The sequence below is a fragment of the Terrapene carolina genome, unplaced genomic scaffold (genome assembly GCF_002925995.2).
Source record: "Terrapene carolina triunguis isolate 2854851 unplaced genomic scaffold, T_m_triunguis-2.0 Scaffold192, whole genome shotgun sequence".
NCBI lineage: Eukaryota > Metazoa > Chordata > Testudines > Emydidae > Terrapene > Terrapene triunguis.
Genome location: NW_020664543.1, coordinates 667235 through 687860, shown reverse-complemented (window position 1 = coordinate 687860; position 20626 = coordinate 667235). Strand labels below are relative to the sequence as shown.

General features: G+C 49.9%; 1 protein-coding gene across 2 annotated transcripts in view; it reads right to left on the bottom strand.

Moving 5' to 3' along the window:
• Positions 1 to 1488: 1488 nt before the first annotated feature.
• The window catches only part of ARHGDIA (Rho GDP dissociation inhibitor alpha), a 23023-nt gene continuing 3885 nt past the window's right edge, over positions 1489 to 20626 (bottom strand). For both annotated transcript variants that reach the window (XM_024203184.2, XM_024203185.3), the window contains exons 2-6: positions 7068 to 7278; positions 6448 to 6531; positions 4707 to 4783; positions 4459 to 4522; positions 1489 to 3319 (exon numbers count right to left, since the gene is read on the bottom strand). In XM_024203184.2, coding sequence (XP_024058952.1) covers positions 3120 to 3319; positions 4459 to 4522; positions 4707 to 4783; positions 6448 to 6531; positions 7068 to 7257 — 615 coding nt within the window. In that variant the 5' untranslated portion in view covers positions 7258 to 7278 and the 3' untranslated portion in view covers positions 1489 to 3119. The remainder of the gene's footprint in view (positions 3320 to 4458; positions 4523 to 4706; positions 4784 to 6447; positions 6532 to 7067; positions 7279 to 20626) is intronic.

Genomic DNA, 20626 nt, shown 5'->3' with positions numbered 1-20626 from the left:
GGGGATAACAGCATCCCCATTCTGACTAGGGACATCACCTGCTCTCAGGAAGGGCCCTGGGCATCGCTGTGGAAAGTTCAGCAGAACCATTTGCACAATGCCCCAGAGCGATCACAGGGAAAGGACCGCAGGGTGCAACACTCACAGAACCCCACCAAACCCCGCCATGGTGTCCCCAGACACATCAGTCACATAACAATGCACAACTCGCAGGCACTCAGCTATCGCGGGGCTGGTGATACAAGGACCAACATGGAATAGAAATATAATTCTCTTGTATAAACTGATGGGTACCTTCATCTTAGTGTCACAGCCAACACGCCCTCCCCCCCAAAAAGAATCTAGCAGAACTCTGTGCCGAGTTTGGACAGACTGTCATAGGAGACACTAATTGCATCAGACAGGATTTCACCCTGCCACCAACTGCCTACAGGCAGTTTGTTGTGTAAGGACCAGCTATGGGTGGGTTTATTGCACTGGTGCTGCCCACTGTAACGGACATCAAGCGATTTCAGTTCTGCAGTAACCCTCTGCACTAGTGACGGATTAGTCACGGCTCACCACCCAATAGGGCTGGATGAGGTGCCTTCAAGACCAGGAGGCAGCCTGGGTAAGCAGGGGAAACTAGGACAGCCAGAGCAATAGAGCTGGACCTGCACCCCAGCTTGCCACACAGTAAGAGCTCGTCTAGACATGTCCTAGGTGCTCAGGGTTGCCACATGAACACCATGCAGCACTTGAGAAGATGAAGGGCAGAAAAGGGGGTGGCTCTGTCACAGGTAAGTTAATTCCCTCTGCGTCTTCCCCCCATCACAATCTGCTTCTCTGCGAAAAATCTTTTGACAAGGATAGCTGTGCTGCTCCACAAATCCCAACCCACTTCCATTGCATCGTTCCAAGCTCCTGGTCCTCACCTTCAAGGGGCTCTGCAGTTAGCTCTGCATACAGTCAGTACGTTTCCTCCTGCATCCCAGGCACTCCCACCAGATTTCTTAACGCCTCCCACTAGCTCCCTTCTTCACTAGTCTTTGCTGCAACGCACTTTGCTCTGACACTTGCATCCGGTTCTTAGAGATCTAATTCCTTGGGGCACAGGCTTCCTCCTCTTGGTGGCCTGGAAAGCACCATGTACGAGCATAGACCCATATAAACACACCATTCCTCCCCAACACTGCTGCCTCTTAGTGGAGGCCACAGGAAAGGCAGGAGCTGATGGCAAGGGACAGGTTTTCTTTACATACAAACCTTTGCAATAGCAGTGAAGGGGACAGTGTTATTAAGGGAGAAGCTGCACAGTCCTAGGGAAGCACCTTCCCCGTCTTTGTTCCCACCACCTCCAAAGATCACTGAAGGGAAAGCCTTTCCCAGCACCTGCTGGTGTACAAGGAATTAGTGAACTTGGGGTCCTAGTCTTGTCCCCCTCTCACAGGCCACTTACCTTCTAGAGACCTGGAAGAAGAATAAGAGGATTCAAAGGGACAGCGCATGGTCAGTTTGAAGATTTTATTAACTGTCATAAAAGGGGAAGCAGATGATTCCAAATCTGTTAATCTGGGTCTAAGATTTACAGACAAAATGCACCAAATCAAATTAACAAAAATCTCTCTAAAGGGCAGGGGGAGAGGAAGAGTTGGGGCAGAAGATGTAGCTACAGGAAAACCACACACACTTGGTCCCAGTTTGGTACAACATCAGTGTTATCAAAGCAACCAGAGAAGATGGCTGCAGAGCTGGAACGTGCTTGTCCAGTAGCCGGAGGGCCCTGGAGAGTTCCTGCCCCCGCCTACCGTGCCAGTGTGGGTGTTCGGGATGCCAGGCTGCAGTGCTGTGAGGGTGCAAGGGGACGAGGGACTGCTCTGGAGAAATGGAGTCTACGTGTCAAGGCAATAAATACTGACAGGCCAGGCACGAGATTTCAAAGGCAGAACTGATACATAAGGCATTAACTGCTCTTGAATATTTGTCCATTGCAAGCTCTTTGTTCTCACCAGGTTGTGAAAGCAGCTGCAGAACTGGACTGATTTATCACCCAGCCGAAAACCAAACCAAGAGACGGGGCAGGAGCTGCCCTGGCATTTCAGTGCTTTACAGCCAAAAATGGCTCCAATGAAAGAATTCGGAGGTGACAGCAGCACTCATGACTCCCGTACCCACCGCAGGAAAGATGCTGGGGCAGACACAGGAAGGCACCGGGCTGTTGAGAGATCTACACTAACAGGGCCAACACCTCCATAGCAGAAAGTGGGAGAGTTCTGCCAGTGCAGCTTTCTCTGGACATCCCCAAAGATGGCTCGGTGTGGGCTGGGAGCAGCACAGGATGCCACAAGCCCTCCTCCTCTCAGGGCAGTAGGCTCAGGAGAATGGGCCAGCAGCGAAGTTAGTTGTGACTCATTTCTAATAAACCAATTCAACGAGACTGACTGAGATGAGAGGGCAGCATGCTAACAAACCTATGGGGTGGGAGCTAACAAGGTCAGGGCCCCTTCCTAGAGAATGCATGTTACACACATTAAGGCATCATGGTTACAGGAAACAGCCACAAATGAAGCTGCCAGCCAGTGTTCGAGACACTGGCTGGAGGGGAGGGGCAGGCCACAGACATGATTTTAGCCTACAGAAGGGTTCAGCGGCTGCCTGGCATCACAATTCCTCAGCCACCCAAAATGAGGCGCCACCCCATGAGCAGGAGCACTAGGAAAAGCCCCCTATGTGTGGGGAGCAGCTTGGAGATTCCCTCTCCTTCAACACCTGCCTGTGGTTTATTCCAATGAAGAAAGGTCAGATGCAGCAACGGGAGAAGACCCTGATCAGGGTCCTGGGAGGGCAGGAAGCACTCCTACTTCTGTGTGTGGTGGAGAGGCCTAGGGGGCAGATGCCCCTGAGGCAGGCGGCTGGAGGTCAGATGCAGACAGCATGGTTTGGTCAGCTCCATTCAGTGATTCTCTGGGGGTGGAGGGGGGGGAGGGGGGGAGGGTAACTGAGCTGAGAGCTCTTCTTGTTGATTTAAGAAATGGGAGGGGAAGGTGAAGTTCCAATGTCAGCACTTTGATACAGGGTGGGATTTCTACTGTAGCCACTGCCTGGCTAACTCTCTCTCTGGGGACTGGCCTGTGGAGGGGCTACTCCTTCCACTCCTTCTTGATGGTCAGGTTCCACTCCCAGGACAGATGGTCAGTCTTATCATCATCTGTGAATTTGGATTTGATGTTGTAGCTGCCCCGGGCCAGCATACCCTTGGGGGCTTCCTCCATGGGGGTCAGGAACTCGTACTCCTCTGCTCGGGGCCCATAGCTCCCAACCATGTAGTCAGTCTTGTCAACTGGAAGGAGACGGGGTGGGGTGGAAAAGAATGAGCCTCCACAGAGCTGGTGCTGAGGCTGAAGTGCATGAACAGATTCTAGCCCCTCCCAACTACCGTGCCATCTCCCCACAGAAGGCACACGGCTGGGCTCAGAGCTAGAGAATTCAGCCACTCCATGCAGGCTCTGAGCCTCTTCCACATGGGGACGGACACCCGCCCACCCAGTGCAGCAGGCCAAGCAACAGGAGGGGAAGAAGCCGCTATTCGTACAGCACTAAGTTTTGCTTTATTCGAGGCCGATCGGCTCAAATGCAGCCGGAGCCATTGACATCATCCAGGCCCTTGCACTGCAGCAGAGCCTGAAGGAGGTTTCCCACCGCCAGTGCTGAGCCAAAGGTGCTCAACTGAGGGTCCCCAAACCCTTCCAGGGGGCCGCAGAGCCCCATGGCTGAAACCCGGTGCCCTGAGCCCCAGCGCTGAAGCCAGGAATGGCACGGAGCTGAAGCTGGGAGCCCCCCAACCCACACCCTGAGCTATTCCCCTCACCTCACACAGCCCCTAGCTACCCCGTCCTGGCACCCTGAGCTACTCCCCTCACTTCGCACAGCCCCTAGCTACCCCGTCCTGCACCCTGAGCTACTCCCCTCACTTCACACAGCTCCTAGCTACCCCATCTGCACACAGCCCCTACCTACTCCCCTATCTGCACCCTGAGCCGTTTTCAAACTGAGTCCCCCCTTTGAGTTATATTTTTTGGTTGCGTCCCCGGACAGCCCAGACAGGCTGGGTGGCCTCCTGAGTGAGTCAAGGGGTGGAGGTGGTGCTGCCTCCCTGGACCCTGCTGTGCGGAGCTGGCTCAAGCCCTGCCAGCCCTTGCCCTCACCCCCACAAATAGAAGTAAAACTATGCCTATGCCCAAGGGTCCCCCATTGGCCCAGACCTCCACGCTCCGTCCCAGGCCCTGGCGTTTTTATAGCATGTTGAGGGGGGCCTCAGCAAGAAAAAGGTTGCGACCGCCCTGTTCTAAAGTAAAGAGTCTCCTCCCACCATGCCAGAGCCAGCTGGAGAATGGGGGTGGCACATACATCTCACTGCAGTGGGGCTGGCTGGGAGACCCACCCTTGCAAAGCAATGTCTGGAACAATGGAAGCACTTACTTTTCACTCCTTTCCTGAACGTGTGCTGAATGTACTTCAGCCCCGACACGATCTCCTTGTTCACCTGCAGAGATAAACAAGACTTCACAGCAGAGCTGCCATCGCCCTCCCCATATCTGGGGAAGGGCAGGGGCCTGTCTCTCAGTGCATCCCTTGGGATTGGTGACCTCCCTCTTTCAGGATGTCTGGTTGCTGTATGCCTGGAGTATACAGACAGGCTTGGGCCAGTGACTCTCACACGTTCTTACCCGGAAGGAGATTTTTATCCGATACTCCACACCCTCCTTCAGCACAAACGACTGCTTCTTGTAGCTTTCCAGGTTACCTACAGAGAAGGGAGAAGTTTGCTCAGACTCCCTAGGGACTGTGCTGTGGGATGCATTTGGGGTGGGCCCTGTACCGGAGACTGGAGCTATTGGAATATAAACAAGTGCTAGGTTGCAGGCAGGGGAAGTGTCCCTTCCTTCATGTCAGGGTCCTCTCTGGCCCCAGCTCCTGCATTAACGCCTTTGGTTTCCACAGAAGAGTGCAAAGCCCAACAGGGGAGAGCATCCCAGACGCTCTCCTCCCAGGAAGGAAGAGAAATGTGATTTACTCATGGGTGTCTCCGTTTAGATATCTCACCACCTCATACCCACCCACGCTGGAAGCTACCACCATTTCTAAGTTAGTCCATGCAAGCCCTAAGGAATCCACCTATCCACACCAGAGGATATGGCTCAGTTTCAGAATGATTCGCTCTCCTAACAAGACAACACCAAGGTCCTCTTCCCAGAATCAGCAGGAAGAAATGTGATCCTCAAACGGAGAACCTGGAAACCTGCCTCAGGACCCCCAGTCCCATTATCAGGAAGCTACTGGTTATGCTGTAATTCCAGTCGCATGCCACCAGAGGAGGCTGGTGCAACATTCCCCATGGATTAGAACCCAGGGAAGGCTTTCATTCAACACAGCTTATTTTGGGGCAGTATTTTTAAGAGAGTTCTGGCAACAATAACTTGTTTGTGGAGCCCCTTCATTTAGCGTGGGGCTAAGTCCTGCACCCCCCAGGCCTGAGCAGAGTTTGGTGGGAGGAATGAGGAGTTATGGCAGGATTAGGGCCGTGGGTTTGCTAACTTTAGGAAAGCAGGTTTCAGAGCAGAGCCGTGTTCGTCTGTATCAGCAAAAACAACGAGGAGTCCTTGTGGCACCTCAGAGACTAACAAATGTATTTGGGCATAAGCTTTCGTGGGCTAGAACCCACTTCATCAGATGCATGAAGTGAAAAATACAGGAGCAGGTATAAATACATGAAAGGATGGGGGTTGCTTTACCAAATATGAGGTCAGTCTGACGAGATAAATCAATTAACAGCAGGATACCAAGGGAGGAAAAATAACTTTTGAAGTGGTAAGAGAGTGGCCCATTACAAACAGTTGACAAGAAGGTGTGAGTAACAGTAGAGAGAAATTAGTACTGTGGAAATTAAGTTTCGGTTTTGTAATGACCCAACCATTCCCAGTCTTTATTCAAGCCTAATCTGATGGTGTCCAGTTTGCAAATTAATTCCAGTTCTGCAGCTTCACATTGGAGTCTGTTTTTGAAGTTTTTTTGTTGAAGAATTGCCACTTTTAGCCTGTGCTTGCCAAGTGGCTCCTGGGCTCCTCCAGCTGGTAGCATCTAAGTAGCGCCTGCAGGACTGAATGTGCACAACCAACAGGAGTCCGAAAGGCACTGCGCTAGGGGCCTTCACACTGCAGTTCATGTACAGGAGGCAGAGAGGCTGCAGTACTGATCACCAGGCTGGAAGCCCCAAACTCATAGGAGGAGCCTGACCCCCTGCATGTTTGGAAATACACATTTCAGCAGGTCACTTCCACCTCTGGGCTCCAGGTCAGAATGGACAGTGGACCAGGCCTGGCCCCCCACCAGAGCTCCGACTGTCTGCACTGAGCTAGCCTAGGTTTGTCTCCCTTGGAAGATACACCGCAGTACCCATCTCCTGCTTACCTGTCAGGTCCAGCTCCAGAGGACCAGGGGCGGTGGCACAGACCAGTGTCAGTTTGGTCACCACAACATTAGGAGTACTGGGATCTAAGACGAAGAAGAGGCTGTTAGACAAGTCCTAAAAGTGCTAATGACATCCCCGCCCCAGGCCCCAACCCATCTACATCCTTTTCTCTCCTTTCACTCAGTTCCTGGAAACGCAAAGGAGCAGGTAAGAACTAGAAAGAATGGGCCTGCCTGGAGCAGAGATCCAGGGTTCCCCTTGTTTTATACCCAGGGAGGAAAGAGATCTCAGAACCTTTCATTCAGAAGCAACATCCCAGAAGATATTGACTCACAAGCTTTAGTCAAAGGACCAATGACTGACTTAAGCTAGCCAGGTAAAGACTGGCAGACCAGACAGCTAGCAGTGCCCTCATTGGAGGGTTACTCCCAACTGGTCATTTGCATCCTCGAGTTAACGCTGGGCTTTCAAGCAGCATGCATGAAGAGAGATCTAGGAGGAGGGTGGGAGAGTTCTTAGTGTCGGCCTGAAGCAGTTAGAGGTGTAGAGAAGAGGTCTTGGCTGTTCTAGCTGTTTGCACAGATAGAACCACATGCTTGGAGATGACACCAGGACTCACCAGTAGCTACGCTGACAGGTCCCAGCAGCGCCTCCTTGTATTTCCGCAGGCTCTCATCCTCCTTGTCCAGCTCCTGGATCTCTTGGATGCTTTTCTGGGCAGGCGGTTTGTAGTTGACCGAGTGTTCATCTTCCTCATTCTCTGCCGCAATCTGGGCCAGCTGCTCTGCGGTCGGCTCCTGCTCTGCCATCTTTACACACGTGAGTTACACCTAGGAGGGGAGAGTGGGAAATGGGATCAGTGGCCTGATGCAGCTGCTTCCTGCACAAGAGGCCATGCTGCTGAGAAGTCCTGCAGGGCTCCTCAATAGACACCTCATTCCTTCCTCAGCCAAAGTAGGGCTCCCCACAGATAGTTGGCCAGTAACTCCAGCTTTCGGAGGGCTCAGTTCAATGCACACTTGTTCCCAAATGCCTGTGGGAGATTTTGCTAGCTGTCTCAGGGGGATGAATTGGGCAGGACATTCCCAGAACATCTAGTTCTCTGCAGTGTGTGGCCTCTTATGAGCGCCTGAGTCAGAGTTTGGCAAGCAGGTGCAGAATCTTTGGTTAACCCATGGAGTCCCAACTGCACCAGGGGGTGGGGAGACTTCAATCTCTGCATTTTGTTTGTTAAATTGCCAGGACAACAGATAGCCTTTCGAGAAGTGTGATTAGATAAACCTTCTGCCCACAAGAACAGCTAAGTAGAGAAACCCAAAGAGTAGATCTGGGCCTTTGTTACATTCTGCTTCTCTACAGCACTCAAGTCTATCTAAGAAAAGATGTCTGCTCGATTGTTGGCCCAAGTCCCAGAGGCCTCAGCGATGATCAACAGGCCTGTAGCTCAAAATGCAACTGGATCAGTCTGTTCTAAAAGGGGCACTGGCTGTCCCCAAATTGCGGGGAAAGGCACCTGCCTTGGCCAATCTCACACTCAGTCCTTTCCAAAGGTCTGAGCCAAGGCACGGCCAGTGAAAAGCAGCAGCTATTGGATTAATAGCATTTGTACTAACTTGGCTCAATGGTGCAAGTCTCCAGCCACTTTCTGAACAGGCAGTAGGAAGTAGTGTGTGGAGTAGCCATCGTTAAGGGTGAAGCCCCATTCCCATTATAAAAGCCATTCTCAACTCCCACCCCACAATCCCCCTCTCAAGCTTCACAGGCCACATCATCCAAGGCAAGATTTTCCTCAGAAAAATGTCAGAAGAGTTTAAAGTTAATGGTGAAGACTTTGAAAACCCATGACTGTTTGAAGCTTCCCTGTAGTGGGCACCCCAACTGCAAACACTCCAGAAGTATCACCCTTTACAAACAAGCAGTGAAGGGATCCAGACATTTCCCCACCTTTTAGCCTGGTCTACACTTAAAAATTAGATCAGCCTAGCTACATTATTCAGGCTGCGAAAAATGCTGTTCCCTGTGCAATGTGGTTAAGATCAACCTAACCCTCAGTGTAGACTCAGCTAGGTCAACCTAGCCACCACCTCTTGGAGAGGCTGGTTAAATACATCAATGGAAAAACCCCTTCTGTTAATGTAGGAAGTGTCTATATTACAGGACAACTGCAGCACCATAGCTGTACTGCTGTGGTGCAGACATACCCTAAATCAGGGGTTCTCAAACTTTTGTACTGGTGACCCCTTTCCCACAGCAAGCCTCTGAGTGTGACCCCCCCCCTTATAAATTAAAAACACTTTTTAATATATTTAAACACCATTATAAACGCTGGATGCAAAGCAGGGCTTGGGGTGGAGGCTGACACCTCATGACCCCCTGAGGGGTCCCGACCCCCAGTTTGAGTGCCCTAAATCCTTCATTACTCCCTATCATCTACATGACTTGCCACCCATTCTTCATTTTGCCTCCTAAAACTTCACATATATAGCTGCAGATGTCAAAACGGATAAGACAATTATAAAATCCTGTTCACTATTCAAGGGAGCAATTTCCAATATACTGCATCACATATACTACAAAAATACTCCATGCTCAATAAAGTTAAATACAAACTTATAAGGACTACATAGACTTACATAAACCTACAACATCTCTACACAGATATCCAGTGGGGAGGTTGAAGCTAGACAAATGCAGGTGAGAAACAGAACACAATTTAACAGTGAAGGAATTAGCCACTGGGAAAAATCAGCAAGAGATGAAGAGGATTCTTACTCATTCAAGGTCTTAAAATCAATATTTTATTTTATTTTTTGAAAGATATACTATAGCTCAAACAAGTTCTGGGTTTGATGCAGAAGTTACTGGGTGAGATTCTCTGGCCTGTGTCAGGCTAGATCATCATAATGGTCCCTTCAGAACTTAAAAATCTATGCACCTCCTAATCAACACATTTCATAACCAAAGATCAATTATTCCATTTCTACTCCCCCAATGGATCACCCCAAGAAAAAAGCTCCCAGAACTCAGACATGACACACCCTGTGATTATATATCAGTTAGTTTCTTCTACTACACATCTGATACATGAGAGTAACAACAGCATCTATTGCATTCTAGAAAGAGACATGTGAAGGTCAGGGGTGAGTCAGGTGGAGAGTGGGGACCCAGCCGGACCCATTCATTTCCAGACTCCTTTGGGAGGAGGTTTTGGTAAGGGAAGCATGTGGGGGTGCTAGATGGACTCCAGTGAAACATTCAACCAGGATGTTAACTGCACTTATTTTATGCAAGTCTTGTTTGGGAATAAGACCGAGGGACCAGTTCTGCTCCATTTTGTGATGTTCTCCGCCACCTCCTGAATATCTCTGCTACATGAGAAACAGCCCTAGCAGGACCATCAAAATAGACAAGAGAATGTTCCAGCTGCCAGGGCTCTTGGGTCCACGTACGGCTGCTCACATGGCTGCAAATCAACCAAAGAGCCTAGAAACCCAAGCATGCCACAAGCACAGAATCTCCACCTGGGAACAGAGCTGTGCATTTCTGATGAGCTGCCCAAAGCTCCCAGGAACTATCTTTTTGGGGTGGCAGTTTCAGTGTGCTCTCAAACAGCACACTGGGGTGCTCACTCAACACTTCCAGACTTGAGGTAGAGATTTTCTGCCTGCTCTGGTTAGCCACAGGATTGGAAACAAGTGGCTCTTGGGCGTGAACAAGAAAACTTTCCATGGCCAGTCTGCACTTTATATTCCACAATCGGCAGCATTGACCCAGCCTCTGAGCAGATGCTTCTGCTTCCACAGCACCATGGTAGAGGGCCTCTTCAGACTAGATGATCTACTGGTCCCTTCTGGCCTTAATCTATGAATTCAGTGGGAAGATGTCTGATCTCTGGTATATCACATTTCACCTGTTTCCCCTGTATTGAACCCAATAATAGGTTTGGCTAATGCATCTTTTAAAAAGACATCCATCTAAGTCTGGATTTGAAGACCAGAGATGAAATCCACCACTTCCATTGGTTAACCTTCCAATAGTTAATCAACCTCATTGTTTAAAAACTGCCTTCTTTCTAATTTTAGTCTGTCTGGCTTCAGTTTCCAGCAATTGGTTCTTGTTCTGCCTTTCTCTGCTAGATTAAAGAGAACTTTAGTAGCTGGTATTTTCTCTCCATCAAGATATTTACACACCACATTTTTCTGGATTAGCTAAACAGATTGGTCTCACTAAGGCATTTTCTCCACCCCTCACATTGTTTGTGGCTCCTTTCTGCACCCTCTCCGGTTTTTCAACATCCTTTTAAAAAATGTTGACCCCAGAACCGTACACACTAGAATTAGTCTCAGAGGTAAAAACCACCTCCTCATTCCGACTCACTACTCCTGGTTTAGCAACCAAGGGTTACATTAGCTCTTTGCCGCAGCATCACACTGGGAGCTTGTCCACTCTGACCCCTAAATCCTTTTCAGAGTCAGTGCTTTCCAAGATACAGTAACCAATTTTATAGGTATGACCTACATTTTTGAATTCTAGATGTCTGACCTTTTACTTGGTGTATTGATGAATTTTCTTTGAATGGGCCCAGCTTATCAAGTGATCCAGATCAGTGGCTCTCAACCTTTCAGACTACTGTACTCCTTTCAGGAGTCTGATTTGTCTTACATACTCCCAAGTTTCACCTCGCTTAAAAACTACTTGCTTACAAAATCAGTCAAAAATACAGAAGTGTCATAGCCCACTACTGAAAAATTGCTTTTTTTTATTTTTACCACAGAATTATAAATCAATTGGAACATAAATATTGTACTTGCACTTCAGTGTGTAGTACATAGAGCAGCATAAACAAGTCATTGTATGAAATTGTAGTTTGTGCTGACTTCGCTTGGGCTTTTTACGTAGCCTGTTGTAAAACTAGGCAACTATCTAGATGAGTTTAGTACCCCCTGGAAGACCTGTGCGTACCCCCCCTGTTGAGAACCACTGATCTAGATCACTCTGTAGGACTGCCCTTTCCCCAATTACCATTCCACCACAAGTTTTCATCAGCAATGATTTTATACTTACTTCCGGATCCTTTATAAAAATATTGAAGAGCATCAGACCTAGAACTGATCCCTGCTGAACTCCACTAGAAATACTCTCACTTAATGATTCCCCACTGACAACTACTTCATGATCTCTCCGTTAGCCAGTTAATTTGACATGTGCTTCACTCGTGCTGTCTAGTTCTAACACTTTACAAGAGTCTATTACACCTACAAAGTTACCTTTATCAACCAACCTTTAGTGTCATCAACAACTGAATCAGGTTTGACAAGAGCTATTCACAAGAGACTAGGGAGAGGCAGAGAGTCTCCCAATAGCTGCCATTGAGACGCACCGTGGAACTGCAGGGGTAGAGTCTCCTGTTTCTCCTGGGTGGATGATGCAGCCATTTGCTCCCAAACTCCAAATATTCCCCTCACACCAGAGGAAGGGAAGCCTCCACTTTGAGTTGTCATAATTAATCACTAATTAAACCTCAAGTCAGAGCAAAGGGAGCCTGGAGGAGGCCAAGCTATCCAAAGGCAGAACTTGAATCCAGAAGTGACCTCCCCTGCAGACACTCGTTAAGGAGACCCAGTTAGAGTGTCTCTCCAAGGCCACTACCTGCCCTCTGGCCAGTGCTGGACACTGGAAAGTTGTCAGAATTTCAACGCAACACACAGCAGGCCAGCACAGTGCTAATGCAGTTCCTCCCAGTCCTGCACGCCACTTCGGAAGCTGGCTTGGCTCTGCATGGGTGTGTCCGCATGCTTTAGACATTACCGAAGTGCTGCTGCTGGTGGCAGCAGCTATCTTGCATTGGTCAGAGCAGGAAACCAGTTCGACAGGCCTCTGTCTGCACCCCACGCATGGAGCAGTGTCCCATTTGCTCACCACCCAACAAAGCAGCTGGGGTATCTTGTGTTCTCCCCTCCCCTAGCAGCACCTAGTCTCCATCAGCAGGGCCGGCTCCAGCTTTTTTGCTGCCCCAAGCAGCGGAAAAAAAAAAACAAACGATTGAGCTGCCGCCGAAGAGGAAGAGACGGAGTGAAGGACTCGCCGAAGACTAAAGCGGAGCGCTTGAGCTGCCGCCGAAGACCCGGACATGCTGCCCCTTTCTATTGGCCGCCTCAGGAACCTGCTTCCTTTGCTGGTGCCTGGAGCTGGCCCTGTCCATCAGCCCCATCTTCCCAAGCATCCAGACTTCCCAGCACTCAAAACAGACACATTTTGAATGAGCATCCTGCCTCAAGGGGGACAGAGGTGCTGTTCTGCTAATCATCACCTGCAATTGCCTCATTATAGAATTAGACCCATTGGCATGGATGGACGGGAACACCAGAGAGCCTGGATGAATACTTTAAGGACCATTGCAGTCCCCCATTAGCCACACAGGAACCAGCCCTTTCCCTGCCTCTCACACTGACAAACTAGAGAATTTCTAAGGCCATGAAAAGCTGCTGCAGACAACAGCTGGGAAAAGCAAACTCCAGCCCGCCAGTCACCTGGGAGGTCAGGGCTGTTACGCCCAGCAGCTCAGGACAGGGCTCATCTCTCCTCAGAAGAAATGGACAAGAGTAATGCTGCTGCACTTCCTTCAGCAAGGCCCCCAGGCAGAGCTAAGAACAGTAACATCATAAATCAGAGGGTCCAGTGGCACCTTTAAGTCTTAAAGGTGCCACAGGACCCTCTGTTGCTTTTTACAGATTCAGACTAACATGGCTACCCCTCTGTTACTTGACATCATAAATCAGAAGCCACACAATGCAGCAGAGCTCTTGGGAGGGGAGGCCTGTGTGACCCTTGTGTGGGTGGAGGGGCACAGAGGCACATTGCAAAGTACGGGGGGGGGGGGGGGGGGGGGGGAAAGGGAAGGGGACGCCTCCCCTCCCTACACTGAAAAGAACTGAGGTCACAGTTCCTCAGCTGCTTCTTCAGGAAAGGCACCAAGCCAGAAAGGAAGGAGGCTTCCAGGCACACAAAGCTTTTCCCAAGGCCCCTGACCTCTTCCTTTGGGCTGCAGAGAGAAGCCATTTACCACAGTCCAGGGTTAGTAGGATAGTGGGGGCCTTAGGGTAACAGGCACTTTGCTGTTCATTTCCAGGTGCCCCCTGCTGGGTGAGATCATTAGAAAAAACCAAAATCAAGGAATCAATTGTAACTGAACTTCCCAGAGACACCCTATGGCCTGTGCTCACGAGTCCCGTACCATCAGGAGCACAGGCCTAACATGTTTAGCAGGCACAGGATCTCCGGCAGAAGAGGCAGCACCCCCCCCCCCCCAATCATCTTAATTCCTTCTTCTAAGGACTTTAGCTCCACTTGGCCAATAAGATGACTAATGTCCTGATGTGATAATTGATAGTGTGTGACAGATCACAGGTCAAACCTCAGGCATTGCAGGGAAACTCCCTTCTCGGGCACCTCCAGATCCTAGCTGCCTAGGAAATGCTCACTGTTAGAAGGTTCTGTCCTACAGCTGCTGTAATGGACCTAAAACATGACCATTGCCTAACATGGACTGTCATTTTCTTCCTGGTCTTCGAATCCTTTCCATACTCCTGGTTGTTGTCATTGTCCTGAACACTGGATTCCCTCCCACCAGCCTAGCATCTCATCTCTGATCACCTTCCTTTGGACTCCCCCAAGCTGCAGTTTTCAACTGCAAGTTCAAACCAGACAGATATTTAACTACAGACAGATCACCATTTACCATGATGACAGGTTTCTGAGTGGTAGCCGTGTTAGTCTGTATCAGCAAAAAGAATGAGTACTTGTGGCACCTTATGTCACCCTACAAGAGTCTACAGTACTGAAGAACCTCAAGCCAGTTTTGGCAGGATCTTCCAGGGTCTGTCACCAAACTTGATCTGTAATACAGCTAAAGAGCCTCCAGGCTCCTGAGAGATTCCGACTATCTAGAACAGGATAATACACCTCTACCTCGATATAACATGACCCAATATAACACGAATTTGGATATAATGCGGTAAAGCAGTGCTCCGGGGGGGCGGGACTGCGCAATCTGGCGGATCAAAGCAAGTTCAATATAACACAGTTTCACCTATAACGTGGTAAGATTTTGGCTCCCGAGGACAGCGTTATATCGAGGTAGAGATGTACATGCCTGTTGCTGGCTAAAGCCACTTCTGAGTGGGAAGAGAACTCCCAGACTCTACTGCTTCTAGAAGAGTCAGATTCTAGACTGTCTTGCTCCAAGCAATGATGCAGCTGCATAAGGCTCCAGTTGCACCTCATGCTATCCAGAACCTTGGAGATCACAAAAGATAAACCAATGCTTGTGAGAAATTGGAGCAGGCTGAATCACTTCCTAGCAGAGGGAACTCTTACTGTCTTTATCCCTCTATCCAAGAGCCCTGCTGTTTCAAAACTTACAAACTGTTAGTTCCTCCAGGGTTAAGCAGACAGGACATGAGCACTTGAAAGAGACCCAGGCGCCTAAGAAACTGCAACCTGGCTACAGTTACAGCCTGTTTAATGATGTGGCAACCAGGGAGCTAGCAGTATTGCAAGGGAGGACATCAGCCCCTGCTACCCAAGAAATCTGCCGGTGAGAAGACGTGCCCCAATTTCTGCCTTTTACGTGAACAATCCCCAGAACAGAAACCTCTACAGAGCAACTAATGCTATACGCTCTACATTAGAAGTTCTGTGGCCCCATCCCTGGTCAAGGCCCTTAGACACTACAAGAATACAAAAAAGTAATTGAGTTTGACAGAAGGTCCCTTCAAGCAAGCTACAATTTTAGCTGGCCTGGGGGTAAATGTGTTATGCTCAGTGAGGGAGACTGGGGGTCAGAGGGGAGTTTGGGCTCATCACCATGCTATCCCATGGTGGCAGCAGCATGGATGGGTGTGTCACCTGGCAAAGAGTAAATTAAGACTCACTAATCACACCAGCAGGCAGGTTGACAGGACATTTCACATAAATTGCTCCCATACCCACAAGAATTCAGAAGAAAGGGAAAGTTAGAGCCTGAGCATCCCACAGGGAAAGCCCCTCTTATGCCCTGGCACAAAGTTACTGCAGAATTCCAACTGTCAGGATTCCCAGCTTATCTGGGGGCTTTAGGTCCACCCACTGCCCAGTCATCAGGAATAATGAAAGGACTCCACAAATGCCCTGCACCCCCTCAGGCACGCTGCAGTTTGGATCCAAGTGTCCACAAAGCTTCTGACTGCCAGAAGTTGGACTGGACTACAGGGTTTGGATCACTCAATAAATTGCCTTACAGGTCTGTCTCATCTTACGCTGGGGTTACATTCCGCGGTCAGCGCGTAAGGTGAAAATTGCATATAGTCAAAATTACATGGAGTGTAACGGCGGGCGGAATCACCCGCACTACAGGCAGGGCCGGCTCTGGCTTTTTTGCCGCCCCAAGCAAAAAAAAGGGCAGCCGGAGCGGCGAAGCAACAAAAAAACAAAACCAAAAACAAACAAAAAAAACCAGGGTGCAGAGCGGCGAACCAAAAAAAAAAAACAGGGTGCAAACTTTCGGTGCCACTTACTTGGCAGCTCGCGGCTGCCTCCCCCGGCCGCGCTGGCAAGCCTCTGGGCGGGCGGGTGGCTGCACTCTGGCTAGCGGGACTCCCTGCGCTGCAGACGTGCCCCAGGCAGCAGAGTGCGCACCCCGGCTAGCCGGGGGGGGGGGGGGGGGGGAGGGAGAAAGGGGCAGCCAGGGTTTCCTTCAGGCGGGGCGCTCGCCACTCAGCCCCTCCCACCGCGCTGCCTGCCGGGAGGGCTCCACGCCGCTCCTGCCTGCAGGTGAATTGAAAGTTGTTGGTTGGCGGGGAGGGAAGGATGCGGGCTGCTGGGCTTGCTGCAGACCTGCCACTGGCTGGGGCAGATGGAGCGCGCAGCCCGCTCCCCTTCTCCGCGCCGCCACCCCCTACAGTGACGCAGTGAAAGTCATTGGCGAAACAAACAAACACAAAAAAACCAGGCAGGTACAGTATTTAAATTGTTATTTTTCTCTTTTTTTTGTTTTTGCCGACCACATAAAGCTGAATTTGTGCATGTTAAATGCGTGTAAGATGCTACAGACCTGTATTCTCTTTACTCCCTCTGAAGCATCTGGGACTAGCCACTGTTGGAAGACAGGATACTAAGCTAAACGGACCATTGGTCTGACCCAATATGGCCATTCTTATGAGCTCTTTGCAGATGACCCAGCTGGGGGCTGCAGTAAGTACACTCGATAACACTCAGCAAGTGGGGAGCAGGCAGTCAGTCACGTCAAGATCCTTAGCACTCAATGGCAGGTGACTCCATTAGCCGCGCTCCCCATTAAGAGCTCTTGTAGTCCTGTACTGAGTAGTGGTAACTGTCTGAATTCTGTGCATGCTGCAGTCTGGTTAGTGACACCAGTTAACGCACCAGCTTTTCATCATGAGACACAGCTGCACATATTGACAAGAATAAAAGTAAAACGTTTGGAGGGTTTTTGCTTATTTCCCTATTGGAAACATTACAATGCCACCCCACAGTGTGGTACAACAGATGATGATGGAGTCTCATGTCGACATAAGGGGATTCTACATACCCTATAGGTGAATGATATACGCAAGGTCAGACCAATGCAAAAACCACAAACCTGGTTACATGTGGAACAGACAAGATTGTCCATGACCACGACCATTGCAGACTCTTGTATCTTTGCTGTGCGCTGTTCACATTTTTCACATAAAGTGTTAACACACCTTGCATCAAAATGATTAACAGCAACATGACAAATCTACTACCACCTTGCTCTGTCATGGGCTGTTGCTTCCCAACTGATGGGGTCAACCTGATACGCTTTCAAGCGTGACTTTATTGGGTCTTTACACTGTTTGTACTGGCCACCATGAGAACAGATGCCTTGCATTATTTGACCATAAAATAGGGTCTTGGGTATTTATGAGTTGGCCATACAAGTGAGATTCCCAAACCAATGCAGCTGAGTTTTAATGAGCATGCTTTGAATGCCTGACATCCAAAAAGGATTAAGGATGTTGATACTGGGAATTTTGTCACACCAGTTGACCCTGCAAATGGAACAAATACAGCACATATGGAAGTTTCCTAAGGTAGCGGCAATATGTTGCCAGTATCTCACAACCATGTAAAACTGTTGTAAGTGCGACTGCCCAATAGGCAGCTTACTGCTTATTTTGATGGCCCTATTGTTCAATAGGTGGTACAACTAGTACAGGGCTAGAATAACTGGGGTGCTGAATATTAGGACTGAGGTGCACTGCAAGAACTCTGAGAAACATAGGAGTGAAACAGCAGAGCATTCTGGACTATAATTGAAGCTTAGGCCAGAATATAGGTGCTTCAGGTTGCTGGGTTGTGTGGGAGCCACAAGGCTGTATTAGTAGGGTGTACTGCAGGTGAAGCTTGAGAAACATCAGCAGAACTGTGTAGGGAATGCTTACACAGCACTTCCTATACTATGCTGAGCTGTGGCCAGCACTACCGCAATTTCATATATTTAGTTTTAAAAAAGGGAAGCTGCCATTTTCAGAGCTGTTAGGGAAGAGGCTGGAAAACCACAGAAGTGATCATCCTCTCCCTCCCCCCCCAACCTTCTGACGGGGCTTTCACACACTGGAAGCAGGTACATCAGGTACCTTAACACCCAAACTGCATACATATTCTTCATGCATATCAGCTTTGAAATGCACTGTGTCTGGCATTACAGAAGAAACAGCAGGACTTACTTTAACCATTCTAACAAGGCAGGAAGGGAACAGGGAAACCACTTCCGGATTCACCAAAACAATCCAAAAGCAAGCAGTGAAAATACCCCATTTGAGGGAGGCTAGGTGAGCACTTAGCTGGTTGGGAAGTACAAGGATACGAACAGTCACTGCACTTAGTAAATGGTGCTCAGAAAAGCAGGTTGCCACTCCGATTCAGTTCTGAACTTAAGAGCAGCAGCACACAGCAGTAATGAGCCATCATAAAGCTGTTTCCCATGCACAAATGCTCTGAGTCTAAGGGTATGTCTACACTACGAGGGTAATTCGATTTTACTTAAATCGAATATGTGGAATCGATATTGCAAAGTCGAACGTGTGTGTCCACACTAAGGACACACTAAGGACAGTAATTCGACTTTGTGAGTCCACACTAACGGGGCGAGCGTCGATATTGGAAGCGGTGCACTGTGGGCAGCTATCCCACAGTTCCCGCAGTCCCCGCTGCCCATCGGAATTCTGGGTCGAGCCGCCAATGCCTTCTGGGTAAAAAAAATTTGTCGTCATCCGTCCGTCACTAACGCCCTCCCTCCCTCCATGAAAGCGCCGGCGGGAAATCAGTTCGCGCACTTTTCTGGTCAGTGACAGCGCGGACGCCACAGCACTGCGATCATGGATCACGCTGCGACCATCGCTGCACTTGTGGCCGTTCTCAACACCTCGCAGCTTATCATACACCTTTCCCTGAGGCAGATGCAGAGAAATCGGGCGAGGAGGCTACGGCACCGCCGTGAGAGCCTGAAGTCGGAGAGTGGCACAGAGCTGTCAGAAACCACGAGCCCCAGCGCCCAGGACATGACGTTGGCAATGGGGCATGTGGATTTTGTTGAACGGCGATTCTGGGCCCGGGAAACAAGCACGGACTGGTGGGACCGTATAGTGCTTCAGGTCTGGGATGAATCCCAGTGGCTGCGAAACTTTCGCATGCGGAAGGGGACTTTCCTCGAACTTTGTGAGTTGCTGTCCCCTGCCCTGAAGCGCAAGGACACCCGCATGCGAGCAGCCCTCACTGTCCAGAAGCGAGTGGCCATAGCCCTCTGGAAGCTTGCAACGCCGGACAGCTACCGGTCAGTCGCGAACCACTTTGGTGTGGGCAAATCTACCGTGGGGGTTGTTGTCATGCAAGTAGCCAAGGCAATCGTCAAGGTACTGCTCCCAAAGGTAGTGACCCTGGGAAACGCGCAGGTCATCATAGATGGCTTTGCCGCGATGGGATTCCCAAACTGCGGTGGGGCTATAGATGGGACTCACATCCCTATCCTGGGACCGGACCACCAGGCCAGCCAGTACATCAATAGAAAGGGCTACTTTTCAATGGTGCTGCAAGCACTGGTGGACCATCGGGGACGGTTTACAAACATCTACGTCGGATGGCCGGGCAAGGTTCATGACGCTCGCGTGTTCAGGAACTCTGGTCTGTTTAGACGGCTGCAGGAAGGTATTTACTTCCCAGACCACAAAATAACTCTTGGGGATGTGGAGATGCCTACAGTCATCCTCGGGGACCCAGCCTACCCGCTAATGCCCTGGCTCATGAAGCCCTATACTGGCGCCCTGGACACAGAAAAAGAACTGTTCAACTACCGTCTGAGCAAGTGCAGAATGGTGGTGGAGTGTGCTTTTGGCCGTCTCAAAGGGAGATGGAGAAGCTTACTCACTCGCTGTGATCTCAGTGAAACCAATATCCCCATCGTTATTGCAGCTTGCTGTGTGCTCCACAATCTGTGTGAGAGCAAGGGGGAGACCTTTATGGCGGGGTGGGAGCTAGAGGCAAATAGCCTGGCTGCTGATTACGTCCAGCCAGACAGCCGGGCCATTAGAAGATCCCAGCGGGACGCCCTGTGCATCCGGGAGGCTTTGAAAGCTAGGTTCCTGAGTGAGCAGGGCAACCAGTGACTTTTCAGTTTGTGGACAGAAAAGCTGAACCTGCCCCCGTTTCTTTACCCAGTCCATTTTGACTATCCTCTCCAGTTACATACAACCTTCACCCCCTTCCCCTTCCCAAAAAATAAAATCATTTCGATTTTTTAATGAACACCGTTGTCTGTATTGCTGTTTTCGCGGGAATATTTTAAACCGGGGACGCAGACTGTGGCGGGGGGCGGGTTTAGTGTTCTGATGCAAATGATACTTCTAAACTCCCGGAATGACAGGCTCCGCACTGGTGGACTGGTTATTTCAATGGAGCCTGCCAGCACTCCTGGGGGGGACTGTGTGTATGTGTCGGCTATGTGACTTTCTGGCAGGGGGGGTAGGGTTACAGATCCCCTGCTGCGTGGATCTGTGAGCCAGGATAAGGACCGCTGCATAAGATCTGTAACTGCCCTCCCCCGCCACAAAGTCACAGAGCAACCCCCCCCCCCAAAAACATGAAAAGCACCTCCCAGAC